Source organism: Tachyglossus aculeatus, chromosome 19, assembly GCF_015852505.1.
Source record: "Tachyglossus aculeatus isolate mTacAcu1 chromosome 19, mTacAcu1.pri, whole genome shotgun sequence".
Taxonomy (NCBI): Eukaryota; Metazoa; Chordata; class Mammalia; order Monotremata; family Tachyglossidae; genus Tachyglossus; species Tachyglossus aculeatus.
In genome coordinates, this window is record NC_052084.1 from 16,370,466 (window position 1) to 16,385,903 (window position 15,438).

The following is a 15,438-nucleotide window of genomic DNA, read 5'->3' on the forward strand; positions in this document are numbered from 1 at the left end:
TAACAAAATAAAATAAATAGAATAGATATGTACGGGTAAAATAAATAAATAAATGAATAAATAGAGTAATAAATATGTACAAACATATATACATCTATACAGGTGCTGTGGGGAAGGGAAGGAGGTAAGATGGGGGGATGGAGAGGGGGATGAGGGGGAGAGGAAGGAAGGGGCTCAGTGTGGGAAGGCCTCCTGGAGGAGGTGAGCTCTCATTAGGGCCTGGAAGGGAGGAAGAGAGCGAGCTTGGCGGATCCCTATGCAGCAGACAAATGGCAGCAAAGCTTGTGACTCCCAGGCCTGGGCCCCAACCCTATGCAGCAGACAAATGGCAGCAAACCTCCTGACTCCCAGGCCCGTGCCCTATCAATCAATCAATCATATTTATTGAGTGCTTACTGTGTGCACAGCACTGTACTAAGCGCTTGGGAAGCACAAGTTGGCAACACATAGAGACAGTCCCCACCCAACAGTGGGCTCACAGTCCAAAAGGGGGAGACAGAGAACAAAACCAAGCATACTAACAAAATAAAATAAATAGAATAGATATGTACAGGTAAAATAGAGTAATAAATATGAACAAAGATATAGACATATATACAGGTGCTGTGGGGAAGGGAAGGAGGTAAGATGGGGGGACAAGGGGGAGAGGAAGGAAGGGGCTCAGTCTGGGAAGGCCTCCTGGAGGAGGTGAGCTCTCAGTAGGGCCTTGAAGGGAGGAAGAGAGCGAGCTGGGCGGATCCCCATGCAGCAGACAAATGGCAGCAAACCTTGTGACGACTCCCAGGCCCGGGCCCCAACCCTAGGCAGCAGACAAATGGCAGCAAACCTCCTGACTCCCAGGCCCCTGCCCTAATCAATTAATCAATCGTATTTATTGATTAGTGACTGTGACCTGGCTGTGAGCAGGAGGCCACTTTATGCGAGCCCGTTGTTGGGTAGGGACCGTCTCTATGTGTTGCCAACTTGTCCTTCCCAAGTGCTTAGTACAGTGTTCTGCACACAGTAAGCGCTCAATAAATACGATTGAATGAATGAATGAATGGATGGATGAGGGAACTGAGGCACAGAGCAGTTAAATGACTTGACCAAGGTCACAAAGCAGGTGCGTGGTGGAGCCGCGCTCTTCCAACAGCATTTACTAAGAACCTACTGTGTGTGTGTCACCGTCCGTCTCCCAGCCTTCCTCACTGCTCCCATCCCTGTCCTCTAAGGGATAGAGTCCCGACAGGATCCCTCTCCCTACCGTAGCTCGGAACGGGAACGGGAATGGGAAAATGGAGGCTAAACGGACACCCACCCTCCAACCCCTCGGCTTTCCTCGGTGGGCCCAGTGACGCGAGCGGCTGAAAGTGGGGAGAGAAGAGATTTTATTCGATAAATAATTCTGCAAGAAGGGAAGCCCGGGGGAAGGGGTCTGGTCTTTCTGCTCCCCCCTCGCCATCAGGAGGCCACCCTGGGGTGCCAATCTCCTGCCAAGGGGGGTCGATGTGAGGGGAGGTGGGCGAGGCGGCGGCTCCCTCAGGAGAAAGGCCACGCCGAGCCAGGTAACAGGGCCTGGAGGCGTGCGGCCTCTTGATTGGCCTTGAGATGCTGACCCAAGAGGTACTCACTCTCCTGCCCGACCTCTGACAGCCGCAAGTCGAACTCCACCACGGTCTTGTTGTCAGTCATGCCCTCCAGCAGCTGCTTCCCGCCGTCCTGGGGGCAGAGGGGGACGTCGGCAAGGCTGGCCAGGGGCTCCCGCCGGCTCGCCGGCCGAGCCTTTTTTCGAGTGACGCGGCCCTGTCCCTCTCCCTGTGAACTGCGCTCCCCGGCCCACCCCGGTGACCCCGTCTTGGCTCCCCTGGCCTCTCCTCTCGGGACGCCAGCGTTCCCAGCCTGAAAATGTCACCGGTCGGCTCCTTAGAGGTACACCCAAGTAGATCCACCATTGAGTGACAGTGAATTCACTCAACTTTGCAGATTCGGATGCTCCTCTGCCCCTGACTGGGAACCCTCTACTCCATTCATTCATTCATTCATTCAACCCCCCTCCATCACCCCCATCTTACCTCCTTCCCTTGCCCACAGCACCTGTATATATGTGTTTGTACATATATCACTCTATTTATTTTACTTGTCCATATCTATTCTATTTATTTTATTTTGTTAATATGTTTTGTTTTGTTGTCTGTCTCCCCCTTCTAGACTGTGAGCCCGCTGTTGGGTAGGGACCGTCTCTATATGTTGCCAACTTGGACTTCCCAAGCGCTTAGTCCAGTGCTCTGCACACAGTAAGCGCTCAATAAATACGATTGATTGATTGATTGATTGATTGAGCGCTTACTGTGTGCAGAGCACTGTACTAAGCGCTTGGGAAGTACAAGTTGGCAACATGAAGAGACGGTCCCTACCCAACAGTGGGCTCACAGTCTAGAAATAGTCTAGGATCACAGTCTACTCCATTCATTCATTCATCATCAATCGTATTTATTGACAGCTTACTGTGTGCAGAGCACTGGACTAAGCGCTTGGGAAGTACAAGTTGGCAACATGAAGAGACGGTCCCTACCCAACAGTGGGCTCACAGTCTAGAAATAGTCTAGGCTCACAGTCTACTCCATTCATTCATTCATTCAATCGTATTTATTGAGCGCTTTCTGTGTGCAGAGCACTGGACTAAGCGCTTGGGAAGTACAAATTGGCAACAGATAGAGATGGTCTCTACCCAACAAGGGGCTCACAGTCTAGAAGGGGGAGACAGACAACAAAACAGGCAAACGAAAAAAAAAACATTCCTCTCTCTCTCCTCTCTCTCCCTTTTTTCTAATGGTATTTGTTATTCACTTCTGTGTGCCAGGCACTGTACTAGGCAATGAGGTAGACTGTTCAGTTTTGCTGTCTGTCTCCCTCTTCTAGACTGTGAGCCCGTTGTTGGGTAGGGGCCGTCTCTATCTGTTGCCGAACTGGACTTTCCAAGCGCTTAGTACGGAGCTCTGCACCCAATAAGCGCTCAATAATAATAATGGCATTTATTAAGCGCTTACTCTGTGCAAAGCACTGTTCTAAGCGCTGGGGAGGTTACAAGGTGATCAGGTTGTCCCACGTGGGGCTCACACTTTTCATCCCCATTTGACAGATGAGGGAACTGAGGCCCAGAGAAGTGAAGTGACTTGCCCAAATTCTCACAGCTGACAATTGGTGGAGCTGGGATTTGAACCCATGACTTCCGGCTCCAAAGCCCGGGCTCTTTCCACTGAGCCACGCTGCTTCTCCAGTAAATACGACAATGAATGAATACAAGCTAATCGGGTAGGACACGGTCCATGTTGCCCGTGGGGCACCCAGTCTCAATCCCCATTTTCCAGATGAGGGAACGGAGGCCCAGAGAAATTTAGTCACTTGCCAAGGTCACCCAGCAGGCAAGTGGAGGCCTTCCCAGACTGAGCCCCCTCCTTCCTCTCCCCCTCCTCCTCCTCTCCACCCCCCCCGCCTTACCTCCTTCCCCACCCCACAGCACCTGTATAAATGTTTGTATGTATTTATTACTCTGTTTCATTTGTACATATTTATTCTACTTATTTTATTCTGCTAACATGTTTTGTTTTGTTCTCCGCCTCCCCCTTCTAGACTGTGAGCCCGCTGTTGGGTAGGGACCGTCTCTAGATGCTGCCAACTTGGCGCTTAGCAGAGTGCTCTGCACACAGGAAGCACTGAATAAATAGGACTGAATGAAGTGGCAGAGCTGGGATTTGAACCCAAGCTCTTCTCTTTTAGACTGTGAGCCCACTGTGGGGTAGGGACTGTCTCTATATGTTGCCAACTTGGACTTCCCAAGCGCTTAGTCCAGTGCTCTGCACACAGTCAGCGCTCAATAAATACGATTGATTGATTGATTCTCACTGCCAGGCCCGCGCTCAATCCGCTAGGCCTCGATGCTTCACCGTCCTCTCTCCCGTCTCCCGTCTCCCGTCCCTCCCTCCCTCCCGGGTCTCACGGGTCCAATGTGATTGCAGGAGAGGTTGATCCTTGTGAGGGTGGTGTTGACGGACAGCACTTGGGAGAGGAGGGTGGCCGTGGGCTCGGACAGCTCGTTGCCGCCCAGGTGGAGGGCGACGAGGGTGTTGTTGGTCTGGAGGGCGTGGGCCAGGGCCTGCCCGCCCTCGTCCTCGATGCAGTTGAGCCTCAGGTTGAGGGAGGTGAGCGTGGCGTTGCGAGCCAGGGCGTGGGCCAGGGCCTGGGCCCCCGGGGCCCGCATGCGGTTGTTACCGAGGTCCAGGGCGCGCAGCCGGCTGTGGTTCAGCAGCTTGGCCACGGCCCGAGCCCCGCGGTCCCCGATAAGGTTGTGGGCCAGATCCAGCTCCTCCAGGGCCGGGTGGTCCAGCAGGCTGTGCACCAGGATCCGGGCCTTCTCATCCGTCACCTTGCTGCGGGTCAGCTTCAACACCTGGGGCGGAGACGGCTCTCACCACCCTCCCGCCCCTCCTGCAGGGCCGGGGCGGGCTGGGAGCGGGGACCCTGACGTGGCCCAGCTCCCGCTTGGTGTCCCGGGGCGGGACCCGGGGCTTTGACGTTGCCCGGGGAAGGACGGGAGGGAGGGCGAGGGAGGAGGGCAGCTGCCTTGCGAAACGAGCCGAGAGAAAGCGGGTCGCCTGGGATGGGCACACGGGGACCGCGGGGGTCAGGAGAGCAACGGGGAGGAGGAAGAGGAGAGGAAGGAAAGGAAGAAGAGAAGAAGGAGGTGAACGTGGAAGAGGAGGAGGAGAGGTAGCTAGGGAGGATCAGGTGGAGGAGAACCAAGGTGAAGGAGACACACCAGAATAACAATAATAACCATTATGGTGTTTGTTAAGGGCTTACTACGCGTGAGAAGAAGGAGGTGAATGTGGAGGAGGAGGAAGAGAGGTAGCGAGGGAGGATCAGGTGGAGGAGAACCAAGTCGAAGGAGACACACCAGAATAATAATAATAACGATTATGGTGTTTGTTAAGGGCTTAGTACGTGGGAGAAGAAGGAGGTGAACGTGGAGGAGGAGGAGGAGAGGTAGCGAGGGAGGATCAGGTGGAGGAGAACCAAGGCGAAGGAGACACACCAGAATAACAATAATAACGATTATGGTGTTTGTTAAGGGCTTACTACGCGTGAGAAGAAGGAGGTGAACGTGGAGGAGGAGGAGGAGAGGTAGCGAGGGAGGATCAGGTGGAGGAGAACCAAGTCGAAGGAGACACACCAGAATAATAATAATAACGATTACGGTGTTTGTTAAGGGCTTACTACGCCTCAGGCCCCGTTCGAAGCGCTGGGGTAGACAGACCGTAGGCTCGCTGTTACTACGCGTGAGAAGAAGGAGGTGAATGTGGAGGAGGAGGAGGAGAGGTAGCGAGGGTGGATCAGGTGGAGGAGAACCAAGTCGAAGGAGACACACCAGAATAACAATAATACCGATTATGGTGTTTGTTAAGGGCTTACTACGCGTCAGCCCCGTTCGAAGCGCTGGGATAGACAGATCGTAGGCTCGCTATGGGTGTCTGTTTAGTGTTCTGTTGTACTCTCCCAATCAATCGTATTTATCGAGCGCTTACTGTGTGCAGAGCACTGTACTAAGCGCTTGGGATGTACAAGTTGGCAACATATATAGTCCCTACCCAACAGTGGGCTCACAGTCTAAAACGCTTAGTACCGTGTGCAAAGCACACGGTAAGAGCTCAATAAATACGACCGAATGAGTGAACGAATCAACGGATCAGCAGGTTGGACAACCTGTCCCACCTGGGCCTCCCAATCTACGTAGGAGGGAGGAGAGGTGTCGGATCCCCATTTTACAGAGGAGGAAAGCGAGGCGCCGGGAACTGAAGCGCCAACTTGTACTTCCCAAGCGCTTAGTCCAGTGCTCTGCACACGGTAAGCGCTCAATAAGTACGACTGAATGACTGAGTGAAGTGACTCGCCCGAGGCCGCACAGCTGGCCAGCTTGGAGCCCGGCTCCAACTGCTCCTACTCCCGGCCCCACGCCCGGGAGGGATGGGAAAGAGGAGAGGGAGAAGGGTGAGAAGAAGGGAGGACCTTGAGGGTGCGGCAGGCCTGGAGGGCGCCGGCCAGGGAGCGGCAGTCCCGGTGGGTGAAGAGGAACAGGTTCCACTCGAAGTTCATGCCGCAGTCTCGGACGCCGTATACCAGGTGGAGCTCCTCCAGCCGGTCCAGCCCGGCCACCACCTCGCCCAGGTCCAGGTGGTCCCGGGCCGGCTCGTCCCGGCTGTCCTCGCTGCCCGAGTCGGACGCGTCCCCGTCGTCGTCGGGCCCCGGGGCGTCCGGCCGCACCGGGGGCAGGAGCTGGTCCAGGCTCAGGCGGCGCACGTAGGCCCGGCACAGGGGCAGGAGGGCCGTCACCAGGCCGGGGTCGCTGGTGCCCGGGATGAAGCGGGTCAGGACGCTCTCCAGGTGCCGCTCGAAGAAGAGCCGCTTCCAGCTGGCGCCGTAGGAGCTCACCCGGCACACGGGCCAGCGCTGGCCGCAGCAGCGGCGCCAGTAGCCCTCGTCGCCGATGAGGTTGGCCGTCACGGCCAGGGGCAGGCTGGGAGGCAGGAGCTCCAGAACCTTCCGCTTGTGCTCGGGGAGCAGGGGCTCCAAGATGGGGTTGCCTGCCGGGGCGGGACGAGATGGTCGGCATCCTCATCGGGTTCTAATCCCGGCCCTTTGGGCGAGTCGCTTCGCTTCTCTTCTATTTATTTTCTTTTATTAATATGTTTTGTTTTGTCGTCTGTCTCCCCCTTCTAGACTGTGAGCCCGCTGTTGGGTAGGGACCGTCTCTGGGCAAGTCGCTTCGCTTCTCTTCTATTTATTTTCTTTTATTAATATGTTTTTTTTTGTCGTCCGTCTCCCCCTTCTAGACTGTGAGCCCGCTGTTGGGTAGGGACTGTCTCTGGGCGAGTCGCTTCGCTTCTCTTCTATTTATTTTCTTTTATTAATATGTTTTGTTTTGTTGTCTGTCTCCCCCTTCTAGACTGTGAGCCCGCTGCTGGGTAGGGACCGTCTCTGGGCGAGTCGCTTCGCTTCTCTTCTATTTATTTTCTTTTATTAATATGTTTTGTTTTGTTGTCTGTCTCCCCCTTCTAGACTGTGAGCCCGCTGTTGGGTAGGGACTGTCTTTGGGTGAGTCGCTTCGCTTCTTTTCTATTTATTTTGTTAGTATGTTTGGTTTTGTTGTCTGTCTCCCCCTTCTAGACTGTGAGCCCGCTGTTGGGTAGGGACCGTCTCTGGGCGAGTCGCTTCGTTTCTCTTCTATTTATTTTCTTTTGTTAGTATGTTTGGTTTTGTTCTCTGTCTCCCCCTTCTAGACTGTGAGCCCGCTGTTGGGTAGGGACCGTCCCTAGATGTTGCCAACTTGGACTTCCCAAGTGCTTAGTACAGTGCTCGGCACACAGTAAGCGCTCAATAAATATGACTGATTGATTCTCTGGGCCTCAGTTCCCTCATCTGGAAAATGGGGATGAAGACTGTGAGCCCCACGGGGGACAACCTGATCACCTTGTATCCCCCCCTCCCCCCCCCAGAACACTGCTTGGCACATGGTAAGTGCTTAACAAATACCAACATTATTATTATTATCGGGGCATCGGTTAAGCCTTTACTACGTGCCAGGTAAGCGCCAGGGTGGGTACAATCAATCAATCAATCGAGCAATCGTATTTATTGAGCGCTTGCTGTGTGCAGAGCACTGTACGAAGTGCTTGGGAAGTACAAGTTGGCAACATAGCAAATCAAGCAAATCATTCATTCAATCGTATTTATTGAGTGCTTCCCGTGTGCAGAGCACTGTACAAAGCACTTGGGAAGTCCAAGTTGGCAACATATAGAGACGGTCCCTACCCAACAGCGGGCTCAATCAATCAATCAAATTTATTGAGCACTTACTGTGTGCAGAGCACTGCACGAAGCGCTTGGGAAGTCCAAGTCGGCAACATATAGAGACGGTCCCTACCCAACAGTGGGCTCACGGTCTAGAAGGGGGAGACAGAGAACAAAACAAAACGTATTGACAAAATAAAATAAATAGAATAAATACGTACAGACAAAATAAATAAATAAATAAATCGGGTCGGGCGTGGTCCCTGTCCCAGTTAGGGCACGCGATCTCGATCCCCATTTTGCAGATGAGGTCGCCGAGGCCCAGGGAAGTGAAATGGCTCGCCCAAGGTCACGCAGCAGATGAGGGGCGGAGCTGGGATCGGTAGAGAAGCAGCGTGGCTCAGTGGGAAGAGCCCGGGCTTTGGAGTCAGAGGTCGTGGGTTCGAACCCCGGCTCCGCCACAAGTCTGCTGTGTGACCTTGGGCAAGTCACTTTGCTTCTCTGAGCCTCAGTTACCTCATCTGCCAAAACGGGGATGAAGACTGTGAGCCCTACGTGGGACAACTTGATCACCTTGTATCCCCCCGGCACTTAGAACAGTGCTTTGCACATAGTAAGCGCTTAACAGATACCATCGTTATTATTACCCACGACCTTCTGATTCCTAGGCCCGGGCCCATCCACTACGCCGTAGGTGCCCCGCCTCCGACAGTGCCGTTCCTTTGGCATCCCATTCCACTCAATCGTATTTATTGAGTGTTTTTAGGCTGTGAGCCCACTGTGGGGTAGGGACTGTCTGTATATGTTGCCAATTTGTACTTCCCAAGCGCTTAGTACAGTGCTCTGCACATAGTAAGCGCTCAATAAATACGATTGATGATGATGATTGAGCGCTTACGGTGTGCAGAGCACTGTGCTAAGCGCTCCGCACCCCCTCCCCTCCTACCTCCTGGTCCCTCGGGCCCTACTTTCCCCCACCCCCAGACCCTGGCCTCCTGCCCCACCTCCCTCCTCCTCCTCCTCCCATCCCCGGGGAAGGCCTCACGCTCAAAGTTGCCGACGATGTGCTGGATGCAGAGGTCGGCGAGTGGGGGCACGATGGCCAGCGACCATTCGGGGTCCTCGGCGATGATGCGACGCATCAGACGGGGGTTGGCGGCGGGATTAGGGCCCGCAGGCTTCAGCGGGGCCCGGACGGCGCCCGGCTCCGCGGCCTCCTGCATCCCGGCCGCACGCTCGGGCTGGGATTTGAGAGCTCTGTCGACTGAACACTTAGTACACTTAGCACATAGTACAGTGCTAAGCGCTTAGTACAGTGCTCTGCACATAGTAAGCGCTCAATAAATACGATTGATGATTGATGATGAACGTTCAGGCATCTGTCCATCTCTCTGGTGTAAAGCCTTTCCTGTCCATCTTCCCCCATTACAGCGGAAGCCCCTTGGGGGTAGGGAGTGTGTCGCTTATCGTGTACTCTGTGAGTGCTTAGTAGAGAAGCAGCGCGGCTCAGTGGAAAGAGCCCGGGCTTTGGAGTCTGAGGTCATGGGTTCGAATCCCGGCTCTGCCAATTGCCAGCTGGGTGACTTTGGGCAAATCTCAATAATAATTTGGGTATTTGTTAAGTGCTTAATATGTGCTATGTTCTTCTAGACTGTGAGCCCACTGTTGGGTAGGGACCGTCGCTCTATGTTGCCAACTTGGACTTCTCAAGCGCTTAGTACAGTGCTCTGCACACAGTAAGCGCTCAATAAATATGATTGATGATGATGATGATGATGATGGGTTCGAATCCCGGCTCCGCCAATTGCCAGCTGGGTGACTTTGGGCAAGTCTCAATAATAATTTGGGTATTTGTTAAGTGCTTAATATGTGCTATGTTCTTCTAGACTGTGAGCCCACTGTTGGGTAGGGACCGTCTCTCCATGTTGCCAACTTGGACTTCCCAAGCGCTCAGTACAGTGCTCTGCACACAGTAAGCGCTCAATAAATATGATTGAATGAATGCAAAGCATTCCGCCCTCGGGGACAGCTTCCTCGGGGCTGTCCGGAGGGCCACACAGGTGTATTTATCGAGTGCCCACCGAAGCAATAATAAAAATAATGGCATTTATTAAGGGCTTACTATGTGCCAAGCACTGTTCTAAGCGCTGGGGAGGACACAAGGTGATCAGGTTGTCCCACGTGGGGCTCAAAATCTTAATCCCCATTTTACAGATGAGGGAACTGAGGCCCAGAGAAGAGACCCGGGGGAAGTGGGGGGTGAGGAGCAGCAGAAAGAATTGGGGAGGGGATGAGAAGTGAAGTGATTTCCCCAAAGTTACACAGCTGACAGTTGGCAGAGCGAGGATTTGAACCCAAGACCTCTGACTCCAAAGCCCGGGCTCTTTCCAGTGAGCCACGCTGCTTTATTAATGACAGCATTAACAAAATGCTATCATCATTATCATTATGATTATTGTCCAGGTCCCACGGCCGACCCGAGGCGGAGCCGGGATTAGAACCCAGGTCCTTCTGACTCCGAGGCCTGGGCTCTCCCCACTAATAATAATAATGTTGGTATTTGTTAAGCGCTTACTCTGTGCAAAGCACTGTTCTAAGCGCTGGGGGGAATACAAGGAGATCAGGTTGTCCCACGTGGGGCTCACAGTCTTCATCCCCATTTTACAGATGAGGGAACTGAGGCCCAGAGAAGTGAAGTGACTTGCCCAAGGTCACATAGCAGACATGGGGGGGGGGGGCGGGATTCGAACCCATCACCTGTGACTCCCAAGCCCACGCTCTTTCCACTGAAAATAAGCAGCTTGGGCTGCCGGGGAGCCCCCGCACATCTGCCAGGGAATGTTTCAGGGAAGGTCGAGGGGCTCCACGCCACGGCACGGCTGTCGGGCTGTGGCCGTGAAGCCGAGCCCGAGCGAAGGGGCTGGGGATAATAATAATAATAATAACAACAATGCCATTTATTAAGCGCTTACTATGTGCCAAGCACTGTTCTAAGCGCTGGGGAGGTTACAAGGATGGTGGCCGGCTAGGGAGGGTTAACCGGGAAGCATCTTCTCGCAGCCCTCCAGTCTAGAGCCAAATATATCATCCCTCGTGCCACCCACACTCCTGCTGCTGCCAGCCCAAACGGGCGGCCCACTGACGCAACCCTACGTGCCCGCTGGTGGGTAGGGACCGTCTCTCGATGTTGCCAACTTGGACTTCCCAAGCGCTTAGTCCAGTGCTCTGCACACAGTAAGCGCTCAATAAATATGGTTGAATGAATGAATGAACCCCGGGGGCTCCCGCAGAGCCAGAGCTGCTACCCCCAGGGAAGGGGCCGGGCCCAGCTCACCCAGTCTCCCTTGGGGATGTCCGGAGGGCCACACAGGCGTATTTATCGAGTGCCCACCGGAGCAATAATAATACTAATGGCATTTATTAAGCGCTTACTATGTGCCAAGCACCGTTCTAAACGCTGGGGAGGTTACAGGGTGATCAGGTTGTCCCACGGGGGCTGGCAGTCTTCATCCCCATTTTACAGATGAGGGAACTGAGGCACAGAGAAGGCACGAGAAGCAGCGTGGCTCGGTGGAAAGAGCAAGGGCTTGGGAGTCCAAGCCCCTCTCCATCCCCCCCATCTCACCTCCTTCCCTTCCCCACAGCACCTGTATATATGTTTGTACATATTTATTACTCTATTTATTTATTTATTTTACTTGTACATATCTATTCTATTTATTTTATTTTGTTAGTATGTTTGGTTCTCTGTCTTCCCCTTTTAGACTGTGAGCCCACTATTGGGTAGGGACTGTCTCTATATGTTGCCAACTTGGACTTCCCAAGCGCTTAGTCCAGTGCTCTGCACACAGTAAGTGCTCAATAAATACGATTGATTGATGTATATATGTTTGTACATATTTATTACTTTTTATTTTACTTGTACATATCTAGTCTATTTATTTTATTTTGTTAATATGCCTGGTTTTGTTCTCCGTCGCCCCCTTCTAGACTGTGAGCCCACTGCTGGGTAGGGACTGTCTCTATATGTTGCCAACTTGGACTTCCCAAGCGCTTAGTGCAGTGCTCTGCACACAGTAAGTGCTCAATAAATACGATTGATTGATTGATTGATTGTAGTTGGCAAAGTGTGCGGGGTCCCCTCTTCTCCTCCCAGGGGCTCTGAGGCCGGAGAGGTCAAAGGGCAGGCCTCCCTCCCGCCAAAGAAGCTATTTCGGGCTAGGCCCACCGCCTCCGCTACCCACGAAGCTGTCTCCCGGAGCTCTGAAATGCTTCCTGCCTCCCTCCCGCTGATTCTCAAAGGTCAAGCTCAGCCCTTCCCTTTCTTCTCCCCTCTCCACCCCAGGCAGGGCCCGAGGACGCTCTGCTTCACAGCCCACGGGTACCAGCCTCCCTGCGGATGAAAAAAAGGGGATCCCTCCCCCACCGAGTGGGACTGAGAAGGTGCCACGCGCCCTCCTGCTACGGGCAAGCCTCCGTCCCCATCTGCCCAGCGGGAGCCGGAGATGCTCTTCCGGCCCTGCCCACGTGCCTGGGAGATTTGCCTAAGATGCGCTGGGTGTTGGACGAATGCCGCCGACCCGAGCTGCCACCCCAACCATTCCCGGGGGGAGCGGTGGCCATGGTAACCCACCTCCCGATCGGATCCGGGATCGCTTCGGCCAGATCCGGGCCGCAGGTTCACGGCAGTGGGCGCTTCAAGGCGGTCGGAGGCGTGGGCTCCTGGAAAGTCATGTCCCGAGCCTCAGGGCCACCCAAGGGTGGTCTCCCGGGGGACAAAACAGGATTAGGGACCTTCAGTTGTGGAGGTGTGAAGTGGGGGACTCAGAGGAGACGGGATTTGAGGGACAAAGACAAGGAGATGGGAGCTGGGGGTGGTCCCGGGAGGTTGGGAGTGAAAGGAGGGCCTTCTCGGTGGGGCGGAGGGGGGTGTTGATGAGAGACCCCGGGATAGTGGGGGGTGAGGAGGAGCAGAAAGAATTGGGGAGGGGAGGGGATGGGACTGGGAAGAAGATCCGGCCTCCACCTCCAGTACTCCCTGAGGTTCACCCGGATTGTGGCTGACTCCGTCTCCATGGAGACCAGCGACCGGCCTGACCTGGAAGTGATCTCAGGGCTGGTTGCTAGGGATGCAGGAGGGAGCCGGCCAGCTTGGGGGTAGGGGTGTGTTTTGGGGGTGACAGAGTCAGAGAATATATATGAATTTGGGTGTACGTGAAGAAGCTGGGGCAGGAGGGCCCTCTGTAGCTGGGTGCGTGGAAAACACACAGTGGAGATGGGATTCTCCCCCTTCGGGACTGTGAGCCCGCTGTTGGGTCGGGACCGTCTCTAGATGTTGCCAACTTGGACTTCCCAAGCGCTTAGTACAGTGCTCTGCACACAGTAAGTGCTCAATATATACGATTGAATGAATGAATGAATGATTCAGCTCTGTCCCGACAGGAGACTCTGAGCCTGGAGGGAAGAGGGGGACCCATTTATAATAATAGGGACCGCCTCTAGATGTTGCCAACTTGGACTTCCCAAGCGCTTAGTACAGTGCTCTGCAAACAGGAAGCGCTCAATAAATACGATTGAATGAATGAATAATAATAATGATGGCATTTATTAAGCGCTTACTATGTGCAAAGCACTGTTCTAAGCGCCGGGGAGGTTACAAGGTGATCGGGTTATCCCACAGGGGGCTTACAGTCAATCCCCATTTTCCAGATGAGGTTACTAAGGCACAGAGAAGTTAAGTGACCCACCCAAAGTCACACAGCTGACTAGTGGCAGAGTCAGGATTTGAACCCAAGACCTCTGATTCCAAAGCCCGGGCTCTTTCCACTGAGCCACGCTGCTTCTCTTGTAACCTCTGCTCGCGACTCCTCTCCGAGACCCTAGTACCGAGGCGAAGGAAATGCAGACGCTAGCCCCGGGCTCCCTTCCTCTTCACCACTATTTATAATGGCATTTATTAAGCGCTTACTATGTGCAAAGCACTGTTCTAAGCGCTGAACTAGCCACCAGGAAGGACCAAGATGGGAGAAGTTTGGGGCTACTGGAGCTCAACACAGTGGCCATTACGCCGGGCTACTGGGTGGAATCAAATTGTTTAATCAATGGTTTAGGAGAACAGCGTGGTCTAATGGTTACAGCCCCAGAGTCAGAAGGACTTGGGTTCTCATTCCGACTCCACTCGTCCGCTGTGAGACCTTGGGCAAGTTACTCAACTCCTCTGGGCCTCAGTTACCTCAATTATAAAATGGAGATTAAGACTGTGAGCCTCACGTGGGACAGGGACTGCGTCCAACGCGATTACCTTGCATCTACCCCTGTGCCTGGCACGTAGGAAGCGCTTAAATACCATTTTTTAAAAAAATTGCTATTTATCGAACGCTTGCTGTGAGCAGAGCACCGAACTAAGCGCTTGGTTTAGTACAAGCAGAACTTGGCTTCCGGGCAAGTCTCTGGGTCCATTTATCGTCTTCCTCACTTTCCCCAGGGCAAGAAAAGAGAAAGAAAGGGAGGGAAAATAGACCGTAAGCTCCTTGATGGCAGGGATCATGTCTACCAACTCTATTATACCCTCCCAAGTGCTTACTATAATGCTCTGCACATCAAAAGTGCTCAATAAATACCACTGATTAATTTAATTATGGCGTCCGTTAAGTGCTTACTATGTCCCATGTACTGCATGGGATTTAGAGTCAGAGGTCATGGGTTCAAATCCCAACTCCGCCATTTGTCAGCTGTGTGACTTTGGGCAAGTCACTTAACTCCTCTGTGCCTCAGTTACCTCACTGTAAAATGGGGATTAAGACTGTGAGCCCCCAGTGGGACAAACCTCATCACCTTGTAACCTCCCCAGTGCTTAGAACAGTGCTTTGCACATAGTAAGCACTTAATAAATGCCATCATTATTATTATTATGGGTTCAAATCCTGGCTCCTCCAACTGTCAGCTGTGATTTTGGGCAAGTCACTTAACTTCTCCGTGCCTCAGTTCCCTCATCTGTAAAATGGGGATTAAGACTCTGAGCCCCCTGTGGGACAACCTGATCACCTTGTAACCTCCCCGGCACTTAGAACAATGCTTTGCACATAGTAAGCGCTTAATAAATGCTATTATTATTATTATTATTATTATTATTATTATTATTATTATGGGTTCAAATCCTGGCTCCGCCAATTGTCAGCTGTGATTTTGGGCAAGTCACTTAACTTCTCCGCGCCTCAGTTCCCTCATCTGTAAAATGGGGATTAAGACTGTGAGCCCCCCGTGGGACAACCTGATCACCCTGTAACCTCCCCGGCGCTTAGAACAGTGCTTTGCACATAGTAAGCGCTTAACGAATGCCATCATTATTATGTCCTGTTCTAAATACAAGATGACTTGGTTGGACGCAGTCCAAGTACCACCTGGAGATCACGGTCTTAATCCTCATTTTACAAAGGAGGAAACTGAGTCCCAGAGAAGTGAAGCAACTTGCCCAAGGTCAAGTGGCGGAACTGGGATTGGAACCCAGGTCCGTGCTCTCTCCACCAGGCCGTGCTGCCCCATTGAAGGGAGACGGGGAGAGAAGGAAACTTCCCCATTCCCCAATACGCTAATTAAATCAACGCAGAGCCACCA

The 15,438-nt window shown here is 53.1% G+C and overlaps 1 protein-coding gene across 1 annotated transcript; it reads right to left on the reverse strand.

The window, feature by feature from the left end:
• Positions 1-1,358: 1,358 nt before the first annotated feature.
• Positions 1,359-13,171, reverse strand: TCTE1 (t-complex-associated-testis-expressed 1). Its single transcript, XM_038761144.1, has 5 exons — positions 12,458-13,171; positions 8,870-9,088; positions 6,043-6,617; positions 3,977-4,426; positions 1,359-1,698 (listed from the first exon to the last, which is right to left on the reverse strand). Exons 2-5 carry the CDS (start codon positions 9,045-9,047, stop codon positions 1,519-1,521), a joined length of 1,383 nt encoding a protein of 460 aa, XP_038617072.1. The 5' UTR covers positions 9,048-9,088; positions 12,458-13,171; the 3' UTR covers positions 1,359-1,518.
• Between the last annotated feature and the right edge of the window lie 2,267 nt (positions 13,172-15,438).

Bases quoted from the DNA above. Each gene is read 5' to 3' on its own strand.
- TCTE1 (XM_038761144.1), bottom strand. From the start codon at position 9,047: ATGCAGGAGGCCGCGGAGCCGGGCGCCGTCCGGGCCCCGCTGAAGCCT. The intron at 6,618-8,869 runs GTGAGGCCTTCC...CCGCCCCGGCAG, and splicing joins CATCGTCGGCAACTTTGAGC to GCAACCCCATCTTGGAGCCC. The intron at 1,699-3,976 runs GTGAGACCCGGG...CTCTGCCCCCAG, and splicing joins CCTGCAATCACATTGGACCC to GACGGCGGGAAGCAGCTGCT.